The 24468-nt window shown below is 45.9% G+C and overlaps 1 protein-coding gene across 5 annotated transcripts in view; it reads right to left on the reverse strand.

Annotated features, from left to right (window-relative positions):
* Window positions 1–24468, reverse strand: part of HIPK2 (homeodomain interacting protein kinase 2) — a 215705-nt gene that overhangs the window by 142981 nt on the left and 48256 nt on the right. For 2 of the 5 annotated variants that reach the window (XM_075007466.1, XM_075007448.1), the window contains exons 3-4: window positions 23303–23356; window positions 2383–3475 (exon numbers count right to left, since the gene is read on the reverse strand). In XM_075007466.1, the coding sequence (XP_074863567.1) occupies window positions 2383–3475; window positions 23303–23356 (1147 nt within the window). Of the gene's footprint in view, window positions 1–2382; window positions 3476–23302; window positions 23389–24468 lie in introns of all 5 variants that reach the window. The other 3 variants (XM_075007475.1, XM_075007457.1, XM_075007485.1) reach the window with 2 other exon arrangements.

Raw genomic sequence — 24468 nt, forward strand, 5'->3', positions numbered from 1 at the left:
TCTTTCTTTCCTTTTTTTTTGTTTTTGTTTTAAATAAGAAACAGCTATCGCATCTAACCCATGAACTGGGCATGCTGCCATCCCAGACTTTGAGCAAATCAGTCATCAACAAGTCATTCTTTCATGGAAATCATCTTCATTTCAAGAAGTCACCCTATCACTGTTCATTGCTGTTTCAGAGACTTACGACAACAGAGACAATTAACAAAAACATATAAATGCAGCTGTCATCTGAAATCTCATTCTCACTCTCTCTCTCTCTGCGTAACTGACGTACTACAGTTCTAAAGCCTGGGAATGCTCTGGCTCTAAGCAGCTGGGGTGATAGGAAGGTTCTTGAGAGAGAGTATCTACACTGGAAGTTTGTTCCTTGAGCTCAGACACACTCCAAGGATGAAATTCACCCATCCCAAGGGGGCTGCGCAAATAATACCTAACTCTTACTTTTCATCATCAACCTCACAGCACTTCGCAGCCTTTAGCCTCCTAACCCCCTTGTCAGGCTGGAAAATACTGTTATCCTACATGGGCTTTGTTGTTGTTGTTGTTGTCTCTTTTACAGATGGGGAACTGAGGAACAAAGAGACTATCGGGCAAAAAGGACATCTGTCGTGGAAAAGGGATTTGAATCCACATCTACCAAGTGTGAGGCTCACGCCCTAACCAACTTTCCTGTGTATGCACAAGGATCAGGTACAGTAATCCATCAATTTATGCAAGGCTGCGTCCTTGACAACCTCTGAGTAAATCAAATTTTGCATAAATTGGGGGTGGGGTTGGGGAGACCCCCAGAATTCCCCTGGATGGGGGAGTGGGCAGCCGGGGGTTATGGGGTGCAGCCACACGGCCCCCGGTTTCTCCCAGCTGGGGAGCACACAGTTGCTTGTAAGCAGCTGTGTGGCCGTCAGGCTCCCCAGCTGGGGGAACCAGGGTCTGGGAGGGGGGCAGTTTTGATTTGCACTTAAATCGCGTTAATGGAGAGTTAAACACACATTGAAATCACACTTCTCAAGGGTTTACTGTACTACCAATACTCTATATTACAGACTTAAGTAGAACTTAAATGGTACTTATGCCTTGTGAGTGCCTGCTGCAGAATTCTCAATTTCACCCAAAGGCAGCATTTGCCTGTGGTCAACAATGAACAAGATCAATAAACCTTAGCCAGGAAGCCAATCCCATCCCCACCTGGAAATATGGACAGTACTCATTCATCCTTCTTACTGACTGTGAGAGTACCCCAGGTACAATCTGAACAGAGGGACAGCTGTGTTCCCTCAATTCTCCAGCCTGGATAAAGTCCATGTTGTGGGAAACTTCAAGCTGTTTCTTTTCCAAAATGTGGATTTCTTGCTTACACCCTTTTTCCTATCAAAAAATGGCCACTTAACCAGGTAATCTGCCATCTGATTGTTGTTAACACTTGACTGAGGAAATAGTTTACTTTAGTCTCTGAGGACCTGGCCTATGTCTACTTTTCTAAACTTTGGACATGTGTCAATAATGTTAGAGAGTAGAATCTAATAATTGTACATACAAAGTTGCCACATATATTTTACCAGGACGATAATGATCAGCAAATTATAGTCTTCAAATGACACCTCACAAGGTATACCTTGTACAAAATCAATCTGAGTCTTGTAAAAGCAGAGAACAAAAGGCTACAGACTGTCATGCTGACAAAATTTCACACATTGAAAATAAATGATCACTAATACAAAGTTATATGCTGAAATGTGTTCTGGTATGGCCTGATCCACAGTCCAATGCAATCGGATGAGACTCTGTCTGTGGACTCCAGTGTGTTTTGCATCAGGCTGTCAGCCTGGAAAACTACAATATCAAAGCAAGCATTGGCTTTGTACACTTCTTTTTATGGTCACACAATATTTCTATAAAGTCCATCATTCCACCCACACAAAGAAGCCTGTAAAGCCAGTTATCTATATTTTAAAGGCTAGTTCATTATTGTGGGGGTGGAGGGGCTTTCTAAAACCAAGCCACTGTAGCTTGCATTGACTTTGATGGGAAATGCAACCGCTCAGCAACTCTCAGGATCTGGCTCACCCTAGAGTAGGATGGGGGCTGGGGTCAGATGTATTTCTAAATTATTTCATCAGTTTTAACTGACACACTTTTTAATCAGTCAATTTTTGAAGGTTATCTGAAAATTAACACTGTTTTTTAAACCACATAACCGCAAGAAATGAGATTACTTTTCTTTCATTTTGTCCATGAACATACAGCTCATTGTGAGAATCGAACCATTACAATTCAGGAGTCAGTACAGATACAAAAGATTACAAGAAAAACAGCTCAGCATAGGACTGTCCAGAAAAAAAAAATCTTCTTTGACATTATTATTTGATCCAAATTTCTTACCTGTAATATCTGGATTGAAGGTAGGTTGAACAAACAGCCTTAGACACATGGCTGGCTGAACCAAAGTCTATGACCTTGACCCTGTATGGTTGTCGGGATGGGTCTACCAACATGATGTTCTCTGGCTTGAGATCTGCATGAATCAGTCCCAAGCTTTTTAGCTTCATGAGGGCTGTAGCTACCTGTTGGAGGATTGGCCGGATGTACTTCAGGGGCAAAGGGCTGAATTTGTTTTGCTTTAGAAAATCATAGAGGTTCTGCTCCAACATTTCAAAGACCAAGCAAGTGTGATTTTTGTGCTGGAAGCACTCATAGGCTCGGACAAAGTTGTAGTCATCTGCACTTTCTGTGCTCAGCCGGGCCAGGATGCTCACTTCAATCTGACCTTGTCGGGCATAGGAAGGATGGTTCTTCAGGATTTTGATAGCTACAATCTCATTAGTGCCACGTTTCCAGCATTTGACCACTTGCCCAAAGGTTCCCCGGCCAAGAAATTCTAATACTTCATACGTGTTGGTCATGGAACACAGCACTTCATGTTGCACCAGCTGGTAATCCCCTTCGCTGTTGGAGCCACTGTTTTTGGATGTGGCAGTGGAGGTGGTGGCAGTGGCTACTGTGGCCCCACTGGCATTATTCTGAATCATTGGTGGATGCTCCTCAATTATCTGCACACTGCTTGTGTTCTCAATCTCCTCACTCTTGCGTTTAAGTCCACATTTTTGGTAGGTGTCCAGAAGGCTCACAGTGCTTCGACGCATCAGGTTGTGAGGACCACCCAATGCTTGGCCAGACACTGCAACCACACCGGATGTGCTGCTGGCAGATGTCACCACGATGTGCCCCGTGCTTGCCGGAAAGATGATGGTCTGCTCGTAAGGGATAGGGGGGTTGGGAATCTGGAGGGAGGCGTTGACTGCTGCTGCTGCTTGGGAGGACTGCACGTTCTTGGTCTGGCTGTAGACTTTGCTGTGTGTGCCGTACCCAGTCATATCCCAGTTAGAACTCGGTTCCACTTTCAGCTTCTTCACACTACAGAAGGCACTTGACTGAAGGGTGTGAGGGGAGAATACTTGCACATGCGAGGCCATACCTGCAACATAACATTTAAAGAAACAACGCATGTCAAGATTCCTTCTCCAGCTTGCTTTATTCATTTCAGTTGCAATGAGGGAAAACGGGATAAGGGGGAGGGAAACCTCTGGAACAGCGAGAAAATGATCAGGCTCATAAAAAGGGCCAGATGTGTCCATCACAAATAAAGCATAGTACAGTAAAGCAAAGGGTTAGAACTAACTGAATCACATACACGAAACGTGACCATTTTTCACCCTCTCTCCTGTTTTAATAACAATAAGCTAGGGATTAGGTTTACTGCTTGCAGCTAAACATCCTTCTGGGCTCATTGTCTCCAGCAAGAGCTCAGCACTGATGGAGAGATGGCATAGTGGGGTACTCCAATAGCCTTTTTGCCTCTCTGGACCAAAGCTCAACCCCTGATGTGTGTCACACATTAAACAGTTTTGGTGGGTCCCACTTGAGTCTTCTTTCTGTACGTATAAACATGTTACAGCTCAGGTTTTCTGCTCAGCTGAAGTCCAGGATGGGAGTAGAAAGTGGTGTTGAAAGCCAGAATTAAGGGGCACTGACAGAGTAGTTTGGGGACTGGCGTAACGGGTGATATTTAAGTCATAACTGAAGTCCCTTGCCAGATCTGCATGTGGGAACCTTGCACAATGATTGTCAGCAAACACAGGCATTATGCAAAGATGAGCTTTAGCTCCTGCCATCAGTTCCCTTGGTTCCCTAATCCATACCGGGCCACATTCACATTCACACTGAGCTGTACCGTAGCTGGAAAGCAGATCCTGCTGAAAGTTAAAGGGATATTCATGGAATAAGGTAGCATTTGGCATGAGGAAGAGACCAGTAGAATCTGTCCCTAAAGTAACACAATTGTTTTTAAAAAGGCAAAACCTTTATTTCCCTGAAACCTTTTTCTTTTAATCTAAAAATGCTAACAGTCTGCAGACATTTATACAAAAAACAAAACTGAACCAATTAGCATCATACTTAAAAACCCACAGACTAAACCTTGTGGTTCAAAAGGCATCAACATGGGAACTACCCCACCGGAGATCCACAGAAGGTAGAAGTCCAAGTACAGAACTTCTCTTAGATTTCTCCTCCCACAGTGTAGGCCGTCGGGCTGGTGTAACTGCCATCAGGCCGACACAAACGTGGGACCTTCTAGAGCTCAGTGTAAGAGCTTGTACAGTCTGAGTGAAAAATCCAGGTGCCTCTGAGCTAAGGCTGTGGAAGAAACTCATTGTTTCTCGGTGTAAGTGGTCTAAGTGAGATTACAGGGGACAGTGAACCACAGCCTAGAGGTGTGTGGGTTACATATTTCCCCTAGCTGAGGGGGAACATCCTGAACTTCAGAGAGGCAGTTGAAATCCCAGACAAGCCTCACACTTGTAACTGCTAACAGGCAGACTCAAACTTGGGACCTCTGAAGCTTAGTGCTGGAGCCTCTATAGTTTGAGCTAAAAGCCACCAGGCTCTCAGCTCAGCCTGGGGAGGAGAGGCATTCTTTCCTTCTGTAAGTGGTCTAAGTACCATTGCATGGCACTGTGAACTACACCCCATAGTAGGTGTGGGTCACACTGGCAAGAAGAACCAAAATAAGCTGCACGTGGATTTGTATTTATGAACCCGACAAAAGGAGAGCGCTAAAAGCAGAAAGCCAAGCCACTCCTCAACTTTCCCCCCAACTGTTGCAAATCTTTGTTTTGTTATAAACCCCAGTAATGACAGAAGAGGGAATAAACCAACACATATTTTAAGTCCCGGCTTGACAAGGTCCTGGCTGGGATGACTTAGTGGGGGTTGATCCTGCTTGAAGCAGGGGGCTGGACTAGATGACCTCCTGAGGTCCCTTCCAGCCCTAAGATTCTAGGATTCTATGCTGATCTTCCACCACAGCTGAATTTCCAACATACCGCCTACAGCTACACTAAAGCGATCTTTTGAAAGAGCATGTCCACACACAAAAAAGTGGATCAAAAAAATCAATCCACTCTTTCACTAGATAGTGTCCACACACAGATCCCACACTTTCAAAAGAGCAGGCTGGAGATTGAAAAATCCAGTGCCATGAGGACTGCTCTTTCAGGAAAAGGGACCTGGAGCATCTACATACTTTTTTTCTGAAAGAATCTTTTGTAAAAAGGTTCTCTCTCTCACCTGAGAGAGGAAAAGGGCTGCCGGAAAAATTACTGCATTCTTTCTGTTTCAGAATGAAAGAGCACGTTTTGTGTATAGATGGTCCAGGGGTTCTTTCGGAAAAGGCCCAGTTTTTGCAAAGAACTTCCTAGTGTAGACACAGCCACCTGGATTTGCTTTTAGTTTAAAAATAAATAGCTGAAGGTTGAATGTTACACTAACAAAAACAAAAAATCAAAAACATGTACACAGATGACCTGAAAAGCATCCTCCCATCTGCAGGGAACTAAGAGTGCACAATGCTCAGCTTTTTTCCCTCATAATTTCTGTGACAAACCAGCTCTCTTCTAGCCCATTCCAAGGTGTGTTGCTAAAAGCCTTTAATGTTTGTAGAAACAGAGTCATACATCTATATGTAGCTAATGCTATATATATATAATAACCAACTGCAAAGTAGATCAGCACAAAGAAAAGAACTCAGTGAAGCAAACGCACACAGACATGCACACACACATCGATCTCTCAGTGAATTTCCAGCAGCCAGAACCCAGGAGCCTCTTACGGATTAGTGGAGGTGAGCTGAGAGCGCATTCAGCGTAATTGCATGTAAATGACCAGCACAGGGAGCCCTCCAGTTTGCTCCAGAACCCCTCTTATCAGCCCTTCTGCCCCAAGCAGCTTCTCAAGATAGAAGACAGCCCTAGAAACATGTAATAAGGACAAGGGAACACCCGCCTCCGCACTGAACGTACTGGGTAAAGCGGTACAGACTGCTCTTGTCTACTGACGTTACTCCTCGCTTTAATGGGATGTACTACACTGCTTGCTCACGCTTGTATAAAAAAAACAGTCTCCAAAGTCCTGTTACCCAGTCCCCAGAGGTCTTTCAAACCTGCTCCCACCATGCCTGCTTTCCTCCCCACTTCCCACAGGCTGACCGTGTTGTCACGAATGACTTAGCATGTGGTACACAATGAGCTCAGAAAACGGCAGCAGAATCAGTCAACTTGTCACCCTGGACACCAATCTCGTATGTGAAGCAGAGGCAATGTTTGTTTTTCCACTCATTAAAAAGAGTCACGGTGTTCTTTCTACTACTGACCTTTCTGCGGTAGGGGGGTGGTTGGATGCGTGTTTTCCCTCTGGACATGAATAATAAAGCAGATGAAACTGGTAACATATTGTTGATCTAGTAAAGGTGCAATTTATAGACCTATGGCTCTCATTCCACTGTGCTACATTTAAAAAGCCTGATGTAGTGGCACTGGAATAGTTTCTAGGGAGGGGATGCTGAGGCGCCCCTGCCTGTCTGCACCCCTCACCGCTCCAGGCTGGGGCCACGGCTGGTGGCAGCTGTAGAATCCCAACCCGGTGGCCAGGAGCGGAGCCCAGTGGGTGGCAGCCAGGAGCCCAGGGCCAGAAGTGGAGACTGTCAGGACAGTGGGCAGCAGGCAGGGCCAGTGGCCAGAACCAGAGATGGAAAAAATACCCAAAAAGTTACTTGAACAAAAGTACTGCTGCTTTGGCGGGAATGTACTTATGTACCAGTTTCTGGTGTCCCTCTGAGAAACGACTTTGCCGCATCTACACTAGCAAGTTATTTTGGAAAAAGAGGCCCTTTTTTCGAAAGAATATGTGGAGCATCCACACACAAAATGTGGCCGTTCGATCCAGAACCGAAAGAACACTGCTCTTCTTCCAGAAGCCCTCTTCCGCTCCCAGATCAGGAAGAGTGCCTCCTTTTTAAAGCTTCTTTTAGAAAAAAGCTTGTGTAGATGCTCCGAGGGCCCTTTTTTCAAAAGAGCAGTCTTCATGGCGCCAGATTTTTCGATCCCTGGCCCATTTTTTCAAAAGAGCAGGGGCTGTGTGGACACTCTCCATCAAAAGAATGGCTCGATCTTGCAGTCCGCTTTTTTGTGTGTGGACACACTCTCAAAAGAAAATCTTCCAGAAGTTCATCCTTTGAAAGATTGCTGTAGCACAGATGCAGCCCTTGAGAAAACGTACGCACACAAACACACATCACATCTAGATTGTACTCAAATAACCAGAAGTGGAAGAAGCTGCACTTTTACTCAAGTAACTTTCTAGGTACTTTTTCCACCTCTGGCCAGGACTCCAGGCAGCGGTGCTGGCGGCAGCACCCTGGGCGAAGGACTGGTGGTCGGGATCTTGGGGCTGGCAGTGGAGCCCAAGGCATGGGTCCAGGGGCCAGGATCCCAGGCAGCAGCCAGACTTCCAAGTGCAGGCTGATGGCCAGAGCACTGGGTAGGTGCCAGGCTGGGTGCAAAGCCTGGGGGTGCTGCAGCACCCCCTCACCTGTACTTCCCATGCCTAAGCAGACACAAGGAAAAGGAGTGTCATAAGAGACATTCCTAAAAATGACTCTAAATGATCTCTTCACCCTGAAGTTAAAGCCGCTGATGCAAAGCGTGCCAGCTCTAATTATCTAGGTCAGTGGCTGTCAGCCTCACTGGGCTCAGAAACCGTGTAGCCCAGTGAACTGCTTTGGTGCAAAAACCATCTGACTTACTAACTGATTCTTTCCTGTGATAAATAACGTACACTCTGGTGTAATAAGTGCTAAATAAGGACACCATGCATACCCTCACGGCAGCGCCTGCACCCCCTATCCTGCACCAAACATTGCAACCTCCAGGCTGCAGCATAGCTCAGATTTGGCCAGGTGCACAGGGGAGCGGCCAGGCCAAATGTAGGTGTGTGGTGCTATGAGCCGCATGGTGCCACAGAGCCACTCACTACAGTTCAGACTATCCTCTGCCCCTCATCATGATAGAGGTGCAGCTGGTCCAAACCTGAGCAGCACTGTGGCACCATGCCCCAGGTTGTAACACCTGAAGCGGGGAGCTGAGCCCAACCAGCCCCACCGAATAAGAGCTACAGGAATCATCCCTGCAGCAGTGGTGCAGGCATGTGCTGTGCAAGCCCTGTTGATATCCGATACCCCAGGGCAGGATCCGCTAGCCCAGTCCCAGACGTCCCATGCAACCCTTTGACAAGTTACGGGAAGCGCCGTGTGAGCCATGACCTATGGGTTCATAAACTGATCTACATGCTACTGTAATTAATAGTCATCATGAAGGGCCAGATCCCCAGTTAGTGTAAATTGGCTTCAGTGGAGTTATCCCACTCTACATCCTCTGAGGATCTGCCCTGATACCAACCACAAACACAATCACTAAAAAAACTGCTGGTCAGATCATTCGCTGTCTATGCCCCTTAGTGAAATCAGTTGTTGGTCTGAGTTCTAGCTCCCTGGAGACGGATGCTCATTTAAAACCCCTCTGCACCAGACCCCCTTCTTGGTAGTCTCCACCAAGAGAACAAACACACAATGAGCATAAAAACTGAACTATCCTCTCATCACAAGAATATGGTCCTCAGATAAAGTCTGTGAAGAAAGAACTGGAGATGCCTACACCGGGCCTGACTTCCAGCTAAAGAGACGTCTTGAACTCTAACATTGCTGGTCCAGCACCTTCCTCCCTCCATGAGGCATAACAGTCACCAGGACACTGGCTTGAGAGACTACTATACCCCTGTCAGGAGTTGGATTTGTCTCGTGCACACCCAAGTTTCACCTCACATAATACCTACTTGCTTGCAAAATCAGACCTAAAAACACAGGAGTGTCACAGCACACAGTCACTGACAAATTGCTTACTTTCTCATTTTAACATATAATTATTAACTACATCAGTGTGCGTACAAATATAGTACTGACATTTCAGTGGATGGTAGACAGAGCAGTATGAACAAGTCATATGATGTTAGTTTTTACTGATTTCCCTGGTGCTTTTATGTAGCTGGTTGTAAAACCAGGCACATATCTAGAGGACTTGATATACCCCCATAGACAGCCTCTGCATACCCGCAATGCATGCATGTGTACCTCTGGTTGAGAATCGCTGCACTAGAAGAAATCTTCTTTAAAAATAAATATTAAATCTCCCTCCCTTTGGGGAGATGATTTCCTCACAGCTGATATTTTACGGACACCTGGCATAAGGAGAATGGCTTGGGTAGCTGCTCAGTGTCCTTTGTGCCAAGAAGTTACAGCCTGACTATCCAGAGGTGGGAAAGAGTTTCTGCAGCAAAGTAATTTTTATTGTAATGCTGTCTCTGCATGTCTCATCTGAGAGACACACAAACCCAAAATGTCTGGAGGATGCTAAAAAGACTGTGGTGATGGCAGTGGGGTTTTCCTTAAGATCTCTGTTCAGTTATAATATTAAAAACAATATGAAACATCGATGGGGAAGGACCCATGCTTATTGCTCTCCAGTTCCATGTTACAGACCTAATTATGATTCACAGTTCCAATCTCTTGGTAGCTTAAGCCAACAAGGGCTAATGGCACATAAAGGAAGCAAGAAAACTTTACTGACACGTGATGACGTCCCTCTGGTCAACCTACATCTGACTCTGACGTGCTCTGAACATCCCACACAGTCTTTCTCTGCTGAAGGAATGTCATCAGTCCACGGGTCTTCAAGATACTGAAGGGCTACAAGCTGTGGAAATTGGGTATTATATCTCATCAAACATGTGTTCTCAAACTGCTGCCCATATTGCTGCAAAGACTTCCTGAGAGTACCCACATCTTTATAACTGCCTTTGCGTCTCCCCTTCAAATTCACTTCAGACAAGGACCTGACAATATGATGCCACCTCTCATTGCGGAAGGGGACTTTGGCTGGTCCCCAGCTGGTCCTCTTCTCACACTATCCAGTCAGGAATAGGAGAGGGGGAGTTAAGAAGAGGCCCTTTTCTCTCACAGCACAGAACAGGCAACTATGTTTACATAAGAGGTCCACGTTCCCCTGTGCCAAATACGGGACACCTCGCCTCCAAGTATGGGATGCTGCTAACTCATGCATATGCTGGCCATGTCTACACATGCACGCTACTTCGAAGTAGTGGCGCCAACTTTGAAATAGCGCCCGTCACGGCTACACGTGTTGGGTGCTATTTCGAAGTTGAAATCGACGTTAGGTGGCGAGACGTCGAAGTCGCTAACCCCATGAGGGGATGGGAATAGCGCCCTACTTCGAAGTTGAACGTCGAAGTAGGGACCGTGTAGACGATCTGCGTCCCGCAACATCGAAATAGTGGGGTCCTCCATGGCGGCCATCAGCTGAGGGGTTGAGAGACGCTCTCTCTCCAGCCCCTTCGGGGCTCTATGGTCATCGTGCACAGCAGCCCTTAGCCCAGGGCTTCTGGCTGCTGCTGCCGCAGCTGGGGATCCATGCTGCATGCACAGGGTCTGCAACCAGTTGTCAGCTCTGTGGATCTTGCGTTGTTGAGTGCAACTGTGTCTGGGAGGGGCCCTTTAAGGGAGCGGCTTGCTGTTGAGTCCGCCCTATGACCCTGTCTGCAGCTGTTCCTGGCACCCTTATTTCGATGTGTGCTACTTTGGCGTGTAGACGTTCCCTCGCAGCGCCTATTTCGATGTGGTGCTGCCCAACGTCGAAGTTGAACGTCGATGTTGCCAGCCCTGGAGGACGTGTAGACGTTATTCATCGAAATACATATAAGCTATTTCGATGTAGCGTGCACGTGTAGACGTAGCCGCTGTCCAGCATCTACTTGCTTCACCTGCAGCCACAAGCAGGAGGCTGCTGTGACTTTGCTGATCAGAAAAGTGCAGCTCAGCAGGGGTAGCGCACTAATATACAGGACACTTGGCCTGTTCATTAAAAAAAGTCAGGATGCCAGCCTGAGACCTAAAATATTGGACAGTCCTATTAAAAACGGGACAGATTGTCACACTATGTTTATGAGGCTCTCTGGCTATCTTGAGATTCACCTCAGGAGCGCCATCTGCGTTCTCAGAGGCTTTGCCTTGACTAGAAAAAGCGATCAAACTACCTACAAACTAAGCTTGACCTAAACATAGCCTTTTTCCAAGTACAGATGCAGAGTAACTCCTTGTCACTCCATTTAGATGGTCAGGCAGTAGCTAGTGGTCTGGAATATAAAAACAAGCTCTGTTCCTTGGAAAATCAGTATCTGATTTTTTCATGGGACTTTGTGCGCATTGAGTCATTACTATGAGGGTTTTAGTTAGTCCTATGCAGAAATGGAGTCAGACAGACTGCATTAAATAAAGCTGATAGTTCTTTCCTTTGATAATGAGTTTTAATGTAGTCATTTAAGGCCCTCATGCAATAGAAAGTGACTGGATTTAATGGGGACTCTTCTGGCCTCGATATCAGGCATGTAATTCTCCCCAGCATTAGCAGGAGTTAACGTGTGTAGAGTACATTGAGGGGGCAATTCTAAAACTAATTAAAGGGCTTTAGTTGAAAGATTTGAGTCTCAAGCACCCCTTCTTCCCAGCCTTCACTAAATAGCACTTCCTGATTTGGACAGCATTTTATATCATGCACACACAAATCATACGGCTGCCTCTGTATGGCTCATGTCAAATTCAATAGCTTCCAGAAAAGAAAATGGGGAAGATCAGAGCTCCTTCTCCCCAAATAGCAAAAACTACATCTGATAGCTAAGCAAGGAACAATTTGAAAGACACTGCTGTTTTTTCCTATCTGTTGCACTGACTGCTTGTGTTTAGCCCAGACCTTAGAAGTGGCAGGAGAGCAGACCCTGCCCTGTACTGACTAGGGAATAGGCCCTTCTGCAATATCAGCAGACTGGCTGAGGCACTGAAACCAGAGGCTGATGGCTGCAGAGAGAACAGTGACTGTTTGGAAAGTACTGTAGAAAGTGCCTGGCTTGTGCATAGCCTATAACTCTTGTACCCAAGACACACTTGAAAATAAGTATCTTCCAGTTTCCCTGGGGAGGCAGGAGCTAAAACACTCCTTTCCATGCCTTAGTCAGAGATGAGAATAACACGGTGCGCCATGGGGGTGCTGCTCTGCTAAGAACAAGATGGGGCACTCTGCAGCAGGAGGAGGCAGGGCAATCTCCAGATGGGCTCCAGGAACTCTGCTGGAGGCTGCTGTGCTGAGCAGCAAGCACACAAAAGGAGGTAGCTCAGGATGTGCCCAACATTGGTTCAGGACTGCCTCAGGTGCCCTTTATTTGTTTTTTTTTTACCTAGATCATGGTTTCCGGTGTCATTAGTAATAGTAAGCAACAACATTGATAGTTTTCTTAGTGTTCTCATGTTTTTTAGAAGAGTTTATTTACTCTATAGAGTCTATAATCTGCACCATCACACTATTATAATTCCAGATCCGCTGCTGCACACGTGTAGGATGGTGGGTCTGATGCAGGCCTCAAACCAAACCAAACTCAACCCATCCCTGACAAGTGTTTGCCCAAGCTGTTCTTAAAAATTTGCAGTGACCCAAATACCACTGCCTAATCCAATCTTTTCTCAAAACTAAGCCTACCCAGTTTCTTTAAGCTTTTCTCGTAGGTCAGGTTTTCTAATAAGGGGGCAGCAGCGCCCAGCTCAGATGCGGCTTGCAAGCCAATTCTCATCGGCTTATGAGGCAGGAGCTCAGCCCTACCCCTCCTCCCCCATGCAGCCAGGAGCTTGCTCAAAGCCATGTTGCCTGCGGATTAACAAAAGACCAGCTAATGCTACCAACCACCACCTAAATGGTAAAGCTCTGCATCTTCATTTACTTAGTAATAAAACCATTGTAAGTAGATCTATTAGTGACTTTAAAAAAACATCACTGGCACTTGGACCGTACAAAGAAATTAAAAGGTCAAATTTCAGCACTCTGCTGCGGAGAGGTTGCCAGCCCCTGTTCTAAACATGTTATCATTTTTCTTAGTCTTCTCTGAACTTGCTCCAATATGTCTGCACATCATTCTGATGATGAATATAGCAATACAGTTCCTCCCACCATGTCTTCCTTCTCACATGCTGTCAAGACACCTCAGAATAATATTAGCCTTTTTGGCAAATGACCTTGCATTGTGGACTCATATTCAATTAGTAATCCACTGTATACCCCAGATCCTTCTCAGCAGTATGACTGCTTAGCCGGTTATTACCCATTTTGTTGTAATGCATGTGATTTTTCCTTGAGTGTAATTCTGTGTGCTTGTTGTCTCTATTGAATTTCATCTTCCTGATAGAACAAATCTCAAATTTGTCTGGGACATTTCAGTTCCAAACCTGTCTTCCTAAGTGCTCACAAAACATGGCCTGGTGTCCTCTGCAAATGTTATTATAAGCAGACTCTGTGGTCTGTTATCCAACTCACTAATGAAAATATTGAATCGCTCTGGACCCTGGACAGCCCCCTGAGGAACCCCACTAAATGCAGGCTCCCAGTCTGACAGTGAACCATTGAGTATATTTTTCAATCAGTTGTGCCCACCTTATAGTTAGGGCCCTACTAAATTCATGGTCCATTTTGGTTAATTTCACTGTCACGTGATTTTCAAAATAATAAATATCATTATTTCAGACATTTAACTCTGAAATGTCACAGTGTTGTAACGGTCGGGGTTGTGACCCAAAAATGAGGCTGTGTGGGGGTCGCAAGGTTACAGAAGGAGGATGTCACAGTACTGCCACCTATACTTCTGTTCTGCTGCTGGCAGTACTGCCTTCTGAGCTGGGTGCCCACCAAGCAGCCACAGCTCTCCAGACCCCCACCCAGATTTGAAGGCAGCGCTGAAGTTGGGCAGCAATATTGCATCCCTCCTACAATAACTATACAAAGCCCTCTGCACCCACTTTTGTCTTGGGACCCCCAGTCTGAGAAACACTGGTTTCCCTTGATGAAATCTGTGTAGTATAGAGTAAAAAACCACAAAAGACCAGATTTCATGGTCCCTGACACATTTGTCATGGCTGTGAATTTGGCTGGGGCTGAAGAACTACTTACAGTAATTTCATACACCTCACAGTAATTTCATCTAGGCCACACTTTCCTGGTTTGCTTATGAGAATGGTATGTGGGACTGTGACAGAAGCCTTATTGAAATCAAGATCTATCACATCTACAGCTCCCCCCTGCCACCTCCATCCACTAAGCCAGTAATCCTGCCAAAGAAGGAAATTAGATTAGTTTGGCAATCCTGACAAATCCATATTGGCTATTAGTTATTTATCCTATTATCCTCTATGTCAGGGATGGGTCAGAACCCAAACATGGGTTACGATTACATTTCAAAGGGTCACCAACTGGGCCGGACAGCTCTACAGGTGGCTCTTAAGAAGTCATTCACACTCCTGAAGCGGTTCTCAACTTCTTAATTGGATTAAAAGCCTTCAGGCAAAACAAAGCAGCAGAAATGTAGCACTTTAAAGACTAAGAAAATGATTTGTTCGGTGATGAGCTTTCATGGGACAGACCTACTTCGTCAGGCATTTAAGCCAATCAATTAAATTGAGAACCATTTCAGCTGCAGGGCAGAGAAGTGCATACCTGAGGAGCAGTGCCCAGCTCAGGTAAGGTGGGGGCCTGAGTCCGAGCTTGGGAGGGAGGGCAGAGCTGATCAGCTCCCTGGCTTCCATCCTCTGCAGGGGATGGGGTCCCCGCAGACCCTGGCAGGGTTCCTGCAGCTGGTGCTGCCAGCTGGGACTCTGAGCTCCAGCTGGCTTACAGCTGCAGGGCTCCCTGTGCCTCCCCTAGCTCCATCCAGACCGTGAGTGACCCCTAGCCCCTGAGTGTGACTCCCCTACTTCCCTGCAGCCCCTGAGTGTGACTCCACTAGCCCCTGAGTGAGTCACCCTTGGCCCCCTTCAGCGCGAGTGACTCCTAGCCTCTGAGTGTGACTCCCCTAGGCTCCTCTAGGCCCTCCTAGCCTGAGTGAGACACCCTAGGCCCTGAGTGTGACACCCCTAGCCCCCTGCAGCCCCTGAGTGACTCCTAGCCCCTGAGTGTCACTCCCCTCATCCCCTGCAGCCCCTGTATGTGACTCTCCTAGCCCCTCAATATGAGTCCCCTACCCTCCTCTAGCCCGAGTGTGACTCCCTTGCCCCCTCTAGGCCATTCCAGCCCCTCAATGTGACTCTCCTAGCCTGTGTGACTTCCCTAGGACCCTGCAGTCCCTAAGTGACTCCTAGCCCCAGAGTGTGACTCCCCTAGCCCCCTTGAACCCCTGAGTGACTCCTACCCCTCAATATGACTCCCCTAGCCCCCTCTAGCTCCTGAGTGTGACTCCACGAGCCCCTGATTGTGGGGTTTAAGCCGCGGGATGGGGGAAGCAGTTTGGGGATGTGTCTTTCCACCACCACAACTTGTATTAACCATAGTAAATGTAGTGTTATTATTTTATTTATATATTTCCCCTTTTCTATGAAATAACTATTATGACTATATAAACACGGGGGGCACAATTTTATATTTTTGCCTCAGTTGTAAAATTAGCTAGTTACAGCTCTGCTCCCCTCCGCTCTCTGTTTTTGAATTGCCTTGGGTCACCAAGTCTTCCTGAATTGTCAAAATGGGTCCCCGTCTGGAAAAGGTTGGGAACCACTGCTCTAGGTGCTCACAAACTGATTGTTTAGTAACTGATTGTTCCACTATCCTTCTAGGTATTGAAGTCAATCTGATTGGCCTATAATTCCCTGGGTCCTCTTTGTTCCCTTTTCTAAAGATAGGTACCATGTTTTCCCTTCTCCAGTCCTCTGGGACCTCACTTGTTCTCCTTTAGTTTTCACAGATAATCACTAAATGATCAGAGGTTGTTTCAGAATACCTAGTATGAATTTCATCAGGTCCTGATAACATGAATACATCCAACTGATCTTGCATAGACAGACAGATAGATAGATGGATAGACAGACATAAATACTGTACCAAAACAAAAATAATCTCATGAAGATACTACATTTAGGAAGATAGGAAATGTTGAGTTATGATTCCAAAACAACCCCAGTTCAGTCCCCTTCCTACATGTGACCTGCATATGTACATCAATGACATACTTACACCCATACTCTGACTTCTCCTATATTTACTGTATCCACAATATATCCCCACACTCCATCCCACCCTCTACGTACTAATGGATGAAACAATCACCTTTAGATGTAAACACTGCTACAGAAATTACCTGTAATTACTCATTATGGGCCAGGCACCCAACCACAGAAGCTCCTCCAGCTCATCTTTCCTTTGTCCCATCTACACGGGTTCACATTTTTTTTTCCATATATATGTCAAAAACCTGTTCCTACCATATCTTTTGACTAGACTCAAGAGACCGTACTGTCACATCCCAGCATCTAATTACAATTCACAAACAATACGCTACACTATAAGCTACAAAGTCCAAACTACCCTATCTACCTCTATATACAGCAGAAATATCACAATTACTATTCATCCTCCTGATGTGGTCCAGTGACAGAGAGATAGCCGTGCGAGTCTGCATTCTATCAAAACAAAAAAGCAGTCATGTATCACTTTAAAGACTAACTGTCCATCTATCCATGTAAGATCAGTTAGATGTATTCATGTTATCAGGACCTTATGAAATTCAAACTAGGTATTCTGAAACAACTTCGGATCATTTAGCGATTATCTGTGAAAACTAATAGAGAACAAGTGAGGTCCCAGAGGACTGGAGAAGGGAAAGACCAACGAAATAATTTATTAGGTGATCTGAGCTTTCATGGGACACACCCACTTCTTTGGATTCTTCAGACGTAGTCCAGTTACTCAAGATCCAAAGTATCAAGCCCCAGGCTCTTTCGTCATCCTCTTGATCTAATATCAGACGGGTAGCCATGTTAGCCTGGATCTGCAAAAGCAACGAGGGGTCCTGCAGCACCTTATAGACTAACAGAAATGTATGAGCATAAGCTTTTCTGTGCAAAGACCCACTATGTCGAATGATGAAGTGAGTCTCTGCCCACGAAAGCTTATGCTCTTACATTTCTGTTAGTCTATAACGTGCCACAGGACCCCTTGTTCCTCTTGATCTAGGCACTTAACATAGAATCCCAGGGATAGATCAATATACACTTGAACCGCTTTAAACCAGCAACCCTGGAGAACAGGGTATGCCAGATTAAAGATTTTGCCAGGTCAGGGAGGGCGCTGTCTAAGTATGTGGGAAGTAGGGTGGGGTACTTCCCCGGCACCCTGTGGGCACACATGACTCTACACCACTCCCAGGCACTGCAGGGAAAACTTCAAGGGGGTTCCCACCCCTCCCCCCACCACTTGTGCATCTGACTAAGCGGGTCTTTGCCCACGAAAGCTTATGCTCCAAAATATCTGCTAGTCTATAAGGTACCACAGGACTTCTTGTTGTTCTTGAAGCTACAGACTAACACAGCTACCTCTCTGCTACTTGTCTTCAAGGGAAAGGCCTTGCTGTGCTGCTGTTCCCCCACTGGGAGGGGAGGGGGAGCTGCAGCACACAGAGCCACTTCCTCCTCTGTACAACAGGTGTTCCGGATTAGGGACACCTGGAGTACAGAGGCTCAAGTGTATTTATACTTGAGAACTTACCCATGACTTGCCAAAGGATTGTGTTTTGAGAATTCCTGGGTTTTTTTCCCACTTCATATTTAGTGGGTTGTCACAATGGAAACAGATCTTATATATTTCTTAAGTAAATCATGGGGTTATGATTCTGTTTCACATTTGAATTAAGTAATATAACACCAGAGGATTCAGGTTAAAATAGGCCTGGCCAAAGTTTATGCTACGTAATTGCTTCTCTGCAGTGCCTGGAAGGGTGGGGTCAACCTTCTGGAGACTTCTCTGTTTTGGTGTGGGAAAACTGACAAGGGCCTACCATTCAGAGGTAGTGATTTAAAGGGCTCAGGGTACCAGCCAGTGATGGTGGCCAGAAGCCCCAGACGCTTGTAAATCACTGGACCCCAGGGCAGCTTTCCCTTTGCCTCCTGCCCCCGCCTGCCCCCCTCCCTCCCCCGAATGGCAAGCCTTCAAGGTCATCATCTCTTTGGATATCATGGAAATTATGTGGAAATCCACAAAGCCATCAAAGTGCTCTTCGGGCAAACATGGGATATCTGGAAGCCCACTGGGCCTGACACAGGCCTCAATGACTTCACGATGGAAAGAAATAGTCTTGCCGTATTTATCTTGCTGAGCAAGAACACTCTACAGCCATGGTAAAAAGCCTCAGGCTCTTGTGATGACTTCCGGAGGTAGGCACTCAGCAGAATCTTAGGGTCAGGCAAAGTAGAGAACAAGGGGATAAGAGCATCAGAAAGCAGTCTAGGTCTGCCAAGGGGCCTGGAGCTTGGAGCAAAGACATTTGAGCAAAGCTTATCTCTATGAAGCCAGGAGCCAGTACTGGCACCAAATGTCAGAGAATCATAGAACACTAGAACTGAAAGGAACCTGAAGATGTCATCAAGTCTGGTCCTCTGCTCTCACAGTAGGACCAAGCACCATCTACATCATCCCTGGTAGATATTTCTCTAACCTGTTCTTAAATATTTCTAATAATGGAGATTCTACAAACTCCTTAGGCAATTTATTTCAGTGTTTAGCCACCCTGACAGCTGGGAATTTTTTCCTAATGTCCAATCTAAACCTTCCTTGTTGCAATTAAACCCATTGCTTCTTGTCCTATCATCAGAGGTCAAGGAGACTATATTTTTGCCCTCTTCCTTGTAACATCCATTTAGGTACGTGAAAGCTGCCATCATGTCCCCTCTCAAACTCCTCTTTTCCAAACTAAACAAACCCAATTCTTTTAATCTTCTCTGATCGGTCACCGTTTCTACGAAAAATGGAAATTGGAATTTCCAAAGTCCTAAGGAGGAAAAGAAAGAGACTCCATAGCTCAGGTGCCCTGGGAAGGGGGACTATTGCCAAGCCAGACAGACTCGCAATTGTGAGAGACAGAAATTCTGTTTTGAAGCTTTATTGTCACATCCCTTGAAGTGTGCTGGAAAAAGTCTCAGTGAAGGGTGTTTTGTTCAAGAGCACCAGCTTTCAGTTTCCTAATGAGAAGGCAAGGCAGAGCATGAACCTTAAATGTTATTACCATGCTGGCAGCTGGACTGGCAGTTCTAATCTGCTGATATCCTGAAGGGGAGATTATGCCTTGTGTATAGGGTTGGGAGTGATGTATTCCCCGCAGATGAATCCTCACCTAGCGCTGGCTTTCTAGGTGACCTTGGACAAGTCACTTAACCTCTCTGCCTCAATTTCCCATTTTTCCACCGGTGTTGATAACATTAACCTGCCTCATTGGGAAGTTCTGAGCCTTAACTATTTTATGGCCTAGATTCATACAAACTGCAACAGGTAGTCTCCCTTTTTGCCTATGAGTGGGGACTGATCTGGAGGAGAGACTCTTCTGGAGTTCCTGGTGGAAACCAAAAGAAGTCTACAGAGGAGATGAAGTGCATCAGTGCATCCCTCTCCTGTCTTGCCTGGGCCCCCTCCCCCACCTAGAACTGACACCTTTTTGTGTTTCTGGACGGGATATTGTAGCTACTTTCCCCCATCACAGCCTCCTCACCTGGTGACTTTCCACCGGTGAGCATTAACTTTATGATATCAGCTGGTCAAGCCCTCCCAAGCAGTGGCAAAACCAGAGCACCTCCCATGTGCTCCTGTCACCAGAAGGAGCCTTTGCTAAAGCAAGATATGAGCAGTTTTCTGCAGTCTGCATGGATTACTCTACAGATGGAAAAACAGTCCTTCAAGTAGGTATCTCAGACAATTTTGAGAGAGAGAGGGAGAGAGACTTTCAGCTACTGCATGATCTGGATTAGCTTAACTGTATCATCAACACCTCAGGGCTAAAGAAGAGCTGATAAATACAATTTCCCACAAAGAATCTCCTGCTAAATACTGGACACTTTGGGAAGCTAATGATGAAAACCCAACCAGTTAGTCATCTGACTTTCACTTAAAGTAATAATAATAAAAAAATACATGAAATAGCCCTGCACTTCCCAGGTAAATACCCTAGCTCAACTGCGATTCTCTCCCTCTCCTTCCATTTCCTGAACCTTTATTTTACATGAATCTGAGAGACAAAGACCAAGAAAAATTATAATGTGCAGTGAAAATTACGGCCGAGTCCTCAGCCAACTGCTTGGTTTTGATTTGTCTTCTAAGGTGACTGTTGTGAGACTGCCAGGCTCAGATGGGTTGGTGATGAGAAGGGAGAGGGTCTGAAGAACTCAGAACTAGAGCTGGGGTTAAACAAGGAAATTCAGAGTCAAGGCCAGCTTCTTTTTCTCCAAAAAATGAATCAGCTGTGCATTTAAGAGGCAGGAATTGAAAAGGGAGCCTTATGGGAAGATTCCGCTTCGTTAACCAAACCCATCCAAAATTCCTTCTGCCATCAGAGTGTGTTGAGCAGTTTAAGGGAAACTGAAAGGATAGTGAGGTGAAACACTCTGACCAAGAGCACTACAGACTGATACAGGCAAAGAAAATATCTTTGGGTGCCCCTTTTAATGTGTAAAACGGGACATCCGAATGGTTTATTTCTTTTAGGCAACGTAAGCTCTCTCTCTTGCCATACACTTGCAGAGCCGTGCTGCAGTTCTGCAGCATGCAGTGACATCTCATTTCCGAAAAGAAGCATCAGTCTGTTGAGCCAAACAGAACAATCCCATCATATTAGCTTTTCGTCACATGCAAACACAAGCCCCATTTCCCCATCCATCCCACTTGTATGCTTCTGCTGAAACTGGACCTGTATCCTTTGGTGTGTACTGGTGGGCTTACAAATATCTCCACCACCAGCTCTGTTTGAAATAATGTACTTTGGGACATTGGTCACGTAGGGTTCATTGAGGAGCACAACTTTATCTCTCTGAGGTGAATCAAGTGGATGGTCCAGGAAGCTCTTTCTAGACACAAAATAAAACCTCACAACTGGAGAGCTGGGCTGAGGATGAATTACAGGAAGGATTTTGGGGCCCTGAAGCAGAAATATCCAGAAGATCAAGAAAGGTTAAGTAGCTGGAGGAGAAAGGATACAGGTCTCTCAAGTGCGATGAAGCAGCTCAGTAAAAGCGGTTCAGGGAAACTAGCATGTACTACCATTCAAATCACTGAAGGAACAGAAAGCAGAGAAAGGGAAGTCATTAAGAGAAAGAAAACAGTAACCTCCTTCGCCCCTCTGCCGATCAGCAGAACTCTCTGGCTGCCACCAATTTGCACGCCAGGTTTTGCTTTCAGGCTGACTGTGTTTATTGACATATTTATTTCCTCATTTCTATTCTGCTTAATCCTATGGTAGGTAAGCCACTTCCATTTCAGAAAATATTTGACAAAAGAAAAGGAAGACAACAAATGCAGTAAATCAAGTGCTAAAAAAATACTTACCATTGGCAGCTTGCCGTAAGGTCACAAAACTCAGGCTCTCTGGGACTGAATTCCAAAAAGCAAGGCTTGCATTTGAACAAGCCCTGCTGGCAGACATGAGATACAGTAGAACCCTGAGATACATGCACTTGACTTGCACATATCTTGGGTAATGCGACTTTGAGCAGCGGGGAGCTGGCGCTTGGCTCTGGGCTGCCATGCACCAGATCCCAGACGCTGAGAGGAGTGGAGAAACTGACCAGCTGTTGCGCTGGTCCGTTTCTGAGCTCCTGTCAGGACCAGGAACTCACAGGAGACAGGAAACTGGTCAATTTCCCAGTCCACTGGAGTGGCAGGGGAGCTGGGAACCAAGCGGCCACCTTCGCTGGCAGGAGCCAGGAAACTGACCAGCAATGTGCTGATCAGTTTCACAACTCCCGCAAGCACAGGGGAGCTGGGAGCCAAGCTGACACCTGGTTCTCAGCTCCTCCTGCCTTGCATGAAATTTGAGTTATGAGAGGTTGCCCAGGAACACAACCTTCAACTTGGAGGTCTCCTGTATTCATACTTTATGGGCCAACGGCAGGTGTTCTAACTGTCTCAATGCAGTTTAGTATGAGAAACCGACTCCCATATAAACAGGCCTCAAAAATTAAAGTTTGATCACCAACACCTCAAACTACAGGTTGAACCTCTCTAGTATGGCACCCTCTCATCCAACAACATCCATAGTCTGACATGACTTTAATTAGCCAGATGACCACTTATCGTGGGTGTGGCCAAGTTTCCTGTGGTCCCATAAAGTTTGTTTCCAGCCATCAGTTTTGGCTCTCAGTATACTCTGCTCTTATTTAGCTGTAATTTACCCCTAAATGCTTTCCAAGAGCCCAGTAAGCAGTGGAAGTGTTGGTAATGCTGCTAGACAATACTGACCTCCCATGGCCTGGCACATTCTCTTATTTGGCACTGGTCAGGTACCAAGGGTGCCAGATTAGAGCAGTTCAACCTGTGCACTCTGAACAGAACCCGATGCTAATGCAGAGACCTGCACGCTACTCAAGCAATAGGCAACTGCACACTCCACTACATGGAGTTTTGGTGTTGTGTTCAGGGGTACAGGGCAAGTACTGTCCTCACACGTAGAAATTCATAAATTGTAAGGTCAGAATGGACTGCTGTGGTCATTTAGTCTGACCTTCTGAACAACACAGGCCATAATAAAAGTATGAACGAACGACCACTGCAAAATCCACATTGGAAAGAATTACCCATAGTTCCCTGGCCAGCTATAGATGATGAAGACATACAGGTCACCAGTCCCATCTGAGAGACCAGGAGTAGTGATGCATCAGACATGACTCTTTTAAACACTAGGTGGTCATATGCCATCAGTAGGTGGAGCAAATACTTACCACCGCTCATCTCTCTAATGTTTATCCCTACTAACAAGCATCACTTCAATATTATCCTACCTGGGCGGCAGCCATCTCCCTTTCTTCCAGAACCACTCTTTCTCTCTTTCAGACCTTGGGAGAATAATCAAGTTGTAGAATCTAGGCTTAACGAACAACAGACAGAGAGCAAAATATAACCAGCATTTTAGAGACACTGTACACAAACCATCCCTCTGTCTCACTCACTGGATTCCTATAAACATTAAACAGGAAAGCATGACAAGACTAAACCTGGAAGAATACCACACCCATCTTTTGGAAATCCTGTGGGAACCCCACCACTGCAAAGCACCACTCTGGAATTTTTTGGACAGGATAGAACAGACCCACCTGAAACAGCCAAAGGGGAGAGGGATAGCTCAGTGTTTTGAGTATTGGCCTGCTAAACACAGGGTTGTGAGTTCAACCCTTAAGGGGGCCATTTAGGGATCTGGGGCAAACTTTACAGGGGAGGAATAGCTCCATGGTTTGCGCATTGGCCTGCTAAACATGGGGTTGTGAGCTCAAGCCTTGAGAAGGCCATTTAGGGATTGGGGCAAATAGAGGTCAGGGATGGTGCTTGGTCCTGCCAAGAGCGCAGGGGACTGGACTCAATGACCTCCCAAGGTCCCTTCCCATTCTAGGAGATGCATATCTCCAATTATTTAAAGCCACATCATCCACTCACAGAAAAGCCCACAGACAAGTTCACAACCCTTTATATATCTAAAGCTAGTTATAAATCTATCTAATAGAATCTTGAGCATCTTAGCTTTGTCTACCACAAGAATGACAAGAAAGAAACCTTTGGGGTCACCCCATTTGTTGCTATTTTGATCACAAGATACCAAGTAAATGCCTAGAGACATAGGTATTTGGAAGCTAAAGTCCCATTGCTTTTCAGCAAGATTTGGGTAGCTAAAAGCCAGGGGTGCCCTTGAAAATCTCTTCCCAAAAGTGACAATCCAGTTGGACACAGATCAAGAACTCAGAAACCAGGTCCAACAAGAATTTAGCAAACCAGGCAGGCATTCCACTGAGTCAGGGTCTGTGCACAGTCAAAATCCCACCATTTATTTATTCCAAACACACTCCTGATGAAGTGAGTCTGTGCTCACGAAAGCTCATGCTCAAAACTTTTCTGTTAGTCTATAAGGTGCCACAGGACCCTTCATTGCTGTTACAGATCCAGACTAACACGGCTA

Source organism: Carettochelys insculpta, chromosome 1, assembly GCF_033958435.1.
Source record: "Carettochelys insculpta isolate YL-2023 chromosome 1, ASM3395843v1, whole genome shotgun sequence".
In the NCBI taxonomy this organism is placed as follows: domain Eukaryota; kingdom Metazoa; phylum Chordata; order Testudines; family Carettochelyidae; genus Carettochelys; species Carettochelys insculpta.